Source organism: Salmo salar, chromosome 19 (assembly GCF_965601325.2).
Source record: "Salmo salar chromosome 19, fSalSal1, whole genome shotgun sequence".
In the NCBI taxonomy this organism is placed as follows: Eukaryota; Metazoa; Chordata; class Actinopteri; order Salmoniformes; family Salmonidae; genus Salmo; species Salmo salar.
Genome location: NC_138309.1, coordinates 4,783,192 through 4,789,283, shown reverse-complemented (window position 1 = coordinate 4,789,283; position 6,092 = coordinate 4,783,192). Strand labels below are relative to the sequence as shown.

Below are 6,092 nucleotides of genomic sequence, written 5' to 3'. Positions count from 1 at the left end.
GCAGTTCCCTGAGGACCCTAGGACCCTAGTCAGCCAGTCTGGCTGGGGCTACCCTTGGTGGTGCCTGTGCCGGTTAAGCTCCCAGTGGGCCTTCCTTGGGAAACAGCCTGTTTGTATGGAACAGGGGGCCCTGCGCTCCCAGCTAAGGGGAAGGGGGCTCTCAATCTGTGCTAGGGCCGACCACCTAATGCACTCTTGCCGTGCGCACTATTGAGGCCTAAGGAAGCGTGAAAAATCGCTGCCAAAACCAAAGAGCTAAGTCTCCTTGTTATACAAGGCCAATTTTCAGCACTGACCACACCCCTCCACCCCTCCCTCTGTGTGTGCCCCCCACGCCTCTCTCACACACTCAACCCCCCTTGTCAGGCTTGGAGGGCTTCGTTAAAGCGAGCCCGGCCCTTTATCACATCATTTAATTAGCCATTCCACAGCAAACTGCTACCGCCGTGTCCCCCTGTTGCTTGCTGCCACCCTCCTCCTGCCTCTCCCCAATCCCCCACTACAACCCTCCTCCTTTCCCTCTCCTGACTGCCCCCCACCCCCCCCCCAGTCCTCTCCGGTCCTCTCTTTATCCTAGGTAATTAGCCGGAGGGCTTGGCGCTGGTCTGGCCGGCATAAAGGGGATGGGAAGATGAGAAGATGGGAAGCGGTGTTCGCTGGGCTCCCCTGTCCTCCCCTGGACTCCCTGCTCCCTGTCAGGGGGGGCTGCCACAGGACAATAGCAGGGTCTACAGTAGCCAGCCCAGGTCAGCCCAGGTCGCCTACTGCTAACTGGTTCCTAGTCATTAGCCAGCTAGACAGTTACTGCATGATGACTAGAGAGGTTACAGGGTTTAGCGCTAGAGGGTAAATTATACTGCTGTGAGTTCTTACACAACTCCCCATAACACTCTTAATAATAACATCATTTCTAATAGATTTCTTCTTCTTTAATCTTAGTTTAGAATAAAAAAGTGTTATTTTCTTAGAAGCTCCATGCTTTACCTCAATGTATATCCATATCTCTAACACAGAAACAATCATTGATAAGATAATTAGGGTTAATTGGCACAAAAATAACATGAATCAAAGTATACTTTGAATCAAATTCTCTAACCAATTTTCTTTAGATGGAGAAGATGCTAAAAAGATAGAAGTTAGTAAACAAAGACTTGTTATCACATTGTAATGACATATGTGATTGATTGATAAGAATGCACGGTAAGGCAAACAATCCTGAGATTCCTGCACGCTGGATCGACGCCCCCTAGTGACCACTATAAGAGCAAGTACCCTATCACAAACACAAATCAGTCTGTCTATCCACTGTGTACCGAGCATAGTTACAACAATCTAAGTTTGGAAATGACAATAGACAATACAAATGATACTTATCAAATAGCCACAACTCAAAAATATTGTATTATGAGTGCATGCGTCAAAAGGTGAACTATTGAACACTATTCCAAAATATGCAACATTTGATTGACCAAGCATAAAGTCGATCTAATAACTGCTAATTAGGTATTAATGACAAGTGACTGTGTTGATAGTAAGATAATGTCAGTGGTATCAACATTCGTTTATAAAGGCCTGATTACGCGTCATTAGGCCTACAAATTAAATCAGTTTCTCCATATTAGTTGCATTATTGACAGCTACATATATTCAACTGAAACCAACCTTTGAGGCTCAAGCATCCATGATACTCTAATCACTGCGGTTAGTCAGCATGATAAAGGTTACGTTTAGTAAGGCTATCCATGACCATTTAAAGCTTTAATTGCGCGCTTATTTTGTGACCCCAAAGTTCAAACAGCGAATTCCTGTGTGCGGACAGAGGTCCTCATGAACAAAGGTGGAATGTGACGCTCGTTTTCAGTTAGAACCCCTCATACATGCTACTAAACGTTTCCCACCCTTCTCTCGGGAATGTTATAAACTGGGAAACACTTCAGTACTTCAATTAAATATTGACAGCGTATTGAACATATTAACTCGAGTGCATTGCAGCAAGATAGTCATTGCGCACAAGTTCCCGAAATATGAGGAGAGACATGCAGATTGCAATGTGGGGAGACTGCTTATTACTATTTTATTTGGGGGAGAAAGCAAAATATGTGGCTACGTCACAGTTTAGGATATATTGTGTCTCTCGATGATAAATCAGTTTCTTTAGGACCCTGTGGATAGTCTGATTGTGGCCGATATTTTTCGCGTTCTGTGAGGAGAGGGGGCCGAGAGGTGCTGTCAATCATAGGGAAGGTGGCAGTGGTGGGCAGGACCCGCTGACACTTTGTACTGTCGGAGGGGGATATTTAACTTGGGATTGAGCACCGCTCGCAACAGGCACACTCACACACAGTGTGCCTAAGCAAAGAGACGCTCAGCGCCAAGTCTCAGACCTCCTAAAGTAGGAGCGAGTAAGTAGAAGAACTGTACCAGCTTTCAAAGGAATAAAGATTCTCCCCCAGGAATTACCGCAAACACTGACCGTGCAAAAGAAGGCAGAACTCGGACTGATTCAACCATGCAACGGCGGTGGCTCTTTTTGATATCCGTAGAGAAATCACCGATGTCATCGAGGTGAAAAGAAACATCAAATTGAAGTGAACTTAAACTGGCTTGTTACCTTTTGCGTTTGATATGCATTTTATTCGTGTCAGTTTATATTAAGATGTGACTTTTTCTGTTACTTTTTGTGCGCAAAAAAACTGCGTCCTGGAGGAGTATAATTTTGTTTTTTAGAGGTAAATCTGCATTTTGGTTTGGATAGATCTTTTCAACAGGACCGAGAAATGTTTCAGCTTGCATAGGTGTGGGAGACTACAGTGGTGCGTTTTGCCAAAGAGAAGACATCTGAAAACGCATGGACAATTTCAGTGAGGTCCTAAGACTCCAAGCAGAAGGAGGAATATCGCACTGAAGTCACAGGACACCTCTCACTCCATGGATTCTGCGCTCGCGTTTGGACTTTCTCAAAGCTGAGCGCGCCAAGCAAAGTTGAAAGAAGCCACGTTAATAAAAGTCATGCGTAAAAATAACATTGGCCAAGACAACCGTCATTGCCGGAACAGTGAAATGTAAAACTTGGTGAAGTACCCTAGTCTTTTGTGCACCCCTCTCTCTTGGGGCGCTCTGGATCTATTTTGTCTCTGAGATCTTTATAAAAACTTAATTCCATGTGACTCTCGCCTCAGCCACTGTCATCCAGTCTAGACAATTTGCCGTTGCTTTGAGTGTCCCTGGCGTAACCATGACAACCACAATAAACCCAAAGTGAATTTGAGGAAAATAGTGACACGGGAGAGTGGGTGAATTTTGTTTTTCCGTTTTGTTTTGTGCTGTTTTGGTTGAGCCTAAATTTTACTTATTTATTTTTACAAAGAAGAGACACCCTTTGCGTTCTACAAGATTGCATCAGCAAGCAAACGTAAGAGGGATATTGCTAATGATCCCTAAAAAAGAAACTCCACTCAATGTCATTCAAACCCAACGTGGTCTATTAAAAGTATCATCTTGCTTGTGCCTCTACTTCAACTATTTATGAAGCCCCCGGTCTACTCATTTCAAAGAGCACAGTAGCTGTGAAAATAAATAAATATTTAGGCTAATACACCAGAAGAGCCTTTAAGCAAACAATATAAATATGGCCTTCTCAAAGACGCTACTAGTTTATGTACTGGTATCCATTCACCTTGGAGATTCGCAACATTATCTACGCCTGCGCCCCTCGCCCAGCGAACATCTTCCCGTGCCAGACCTCAAGGAGGACCCCGACCCGGAATACGACCCCCGGGAACAGGACTTGGCCGAGAGGACTCTGCGGAAAAAGCTTGGCAGCAACTTTGATCCCAACTTTATGTCCATCAGCTCGCCCATGCTGGTGAATCTCTCCGTACAAGACACCCAGATGAAACTGCAAGGACCCATGCCAAACGAGATAAAAAAACTGGATATCTCAGAGTCCCCCTACGGGAAGCGGGTAAAATTGGGCAAAAAAGCCCGCAGGAAATTTCTGCAGTGGTTGTGGACGTATACGCACTGTCCGGTGGTGTACACCTGGAAGGATTTGGGCGTGAGGTTCTGGCCACGCTACATCAAGGAGGGAAACTGCTTCAATGAGCGATCTTGTTCCTTCCCCGAGGGGATGTTTTGCAAACCTGTCAAGTCAATCACCAAGACTTTTCTCCGCTGGTATTGTCAAGGGTTTTTAAGACAGAAATATTGTACGTGGATACCGGTGCAATACCCAATCATCTCAGAGTGTAAATGCTCTTGCTGAGTTTCAATGGAAGTAGAAGGGTTGGGAAGTGGATTGGAAATATACGGTTTCTATTGCACTGTAAACTCTGAACAGAGGTGGGCACCATAGCGAATCTATTTTTTTATATAGCATTTTAATTAAAATGCCAACATTGTACATATTTAAGAAAGATGCAGCTATTTTTTTTAATGAACAGGACCATATTTTATTTCATCCCTGAAACATGTTTTTGGATGAACACAAGCACTTCAGAAAGAAGAGCTTTTATTTTTTATGAAAAATGTAAGATGGAATACATACAACTTCTCCAAGAAGTTCACTTTTTTCAACTGAACATTGATGCTGACTGTTATTTCACATTAATGCTGCCTAGAGTTTTTGTATGATATTAATATCATTAATAATTAAATTTAAAGTTGAGGATAAAGATAATTTTATATATATATATATATATATATATATATATATATATATATATATATATATAAACGCGTGAACTCAGCTTTTGGAATATTGTAGAAAAAAAACAAATCTGTACGGTTTATTTATTATTTTAACGATTGTGAGTATAGAACATAAGCAAAGAAAATAGCAGAGTATACCAGAAATTATGGGAGATGTCTACTTGAATATTTCAATTTTTTTTAAATAAAAAGTTAACATATCAGTGTACATGTTATGGTTACACGTTTTAGCAATAAAGTCAGTATTTTCAACATGTATTAATGTCTAGCAAGTTGCTTATAAAGTGTGTCCCTGTCCAAGGGGGCGTGTATGGTGGTGGAGTGGAATGGAGTTGCTAAATGCACAGTAAGTCCGAGCTGAAATGAATTGGGAGGGGGACGTTACAAACGCTCCACGCTGTCACTGTGATTTTAGAAACGGGTGATATACTATGTTGTGTAACTAATGCGCAACACACCTAAAACGCCTCGACAGAACTGGCATTCATTGTTTGAGCCAGCGGAGAAGAGAGCCCATGCATATCTATCCCCTCTCTCATGCAAATGCTAATTCCTCGGGTCCAAGGTGTTAACACAACTGTAAAATATGATTCAGACGGTGTCCGATGATGAAATGGCGGGGTATACGCCAAGCCAGGGGCGTCTGGGTCTGTGCTGTTCACTGGAAGCTCTGCTGCACAAAGTTCTACGGGGGGTTGTGTTGAGGTAGAGCAGACAGGCGCCTATTCAAGCCCTATGACAGCATTCGAAAAAAACAAAGACCATTAAACAATGGTCAACTGTTTTTGACGTTACCAGACTATTAATTTGAGAGCGGCTGAGCTGTCTGCAACTTAAAGAGATATGGTCAATTAAAGCGCCCTAGACACGCATGGAATTACTCCATGAAATCAAGCAACGACTCATTTACTCCAAGTAAGGATTTTATGGTGTTTATATTATTCTTTAAATACAATCAATGACTTAAACAGTCGCCATTACCCAATGTTCAGAACATGACCAAATGTTCCAAAACTGGAGCTGTATAATTTCCCGGAAAACACCATCTTGTGCACCTTTAAGTGATTTGTGTCTTCGCGGGATGAGATGGATTTGACACATGCCACACGGTTATTGTGACAGATATACTGAAGGGATTTTGTAAGGAGAGGAGAGCGGCAATATGCCAGCGGAAGAGGGGGGGCTGCTTTCCTTACTGTCAGCTTCTTTCTTGATGATGTCTCGGGGTTTTGGAAACTGCGTCTGTGACTCGGCGGCGCCACTCAGCCGCCCCCTCTCGACTGCGCAGAATGAAGCACTTTGGGAAACAGTAACCCTTTCAGGCTCTGCCCGGAGTATATTTTAGAAGCGTGTGAAAGGCAATACGCCGTAATGACTCCGTC

General features: G+C 43.2%; 1 protein-coding gene across 1 annotated transcript; it reads left to right on the top strand.

Annotated features, from left to right (window-relative positions):
- The first annotated feature begins 2,081 nt into the window (after positions 1-2,081).
- LOC106578326 (noggin-2) lies at positions 2,082-4,680 on the top strand. Its single transcript, XM_014157017.3, has one exon. The coding sequence runs from the start codon at positions 3,629-3,631 to the stop codon at positions 4,262-4,264; it is 636 nt and encodes a 211-aa protein (XP_014012492.1). The 5' UTR covers positions 2,082-3,628; the 3' UTR covers positions 4,265-4,680.
- Positions 4,681-6,092: the final 1,412 nt, after the last annotated feature.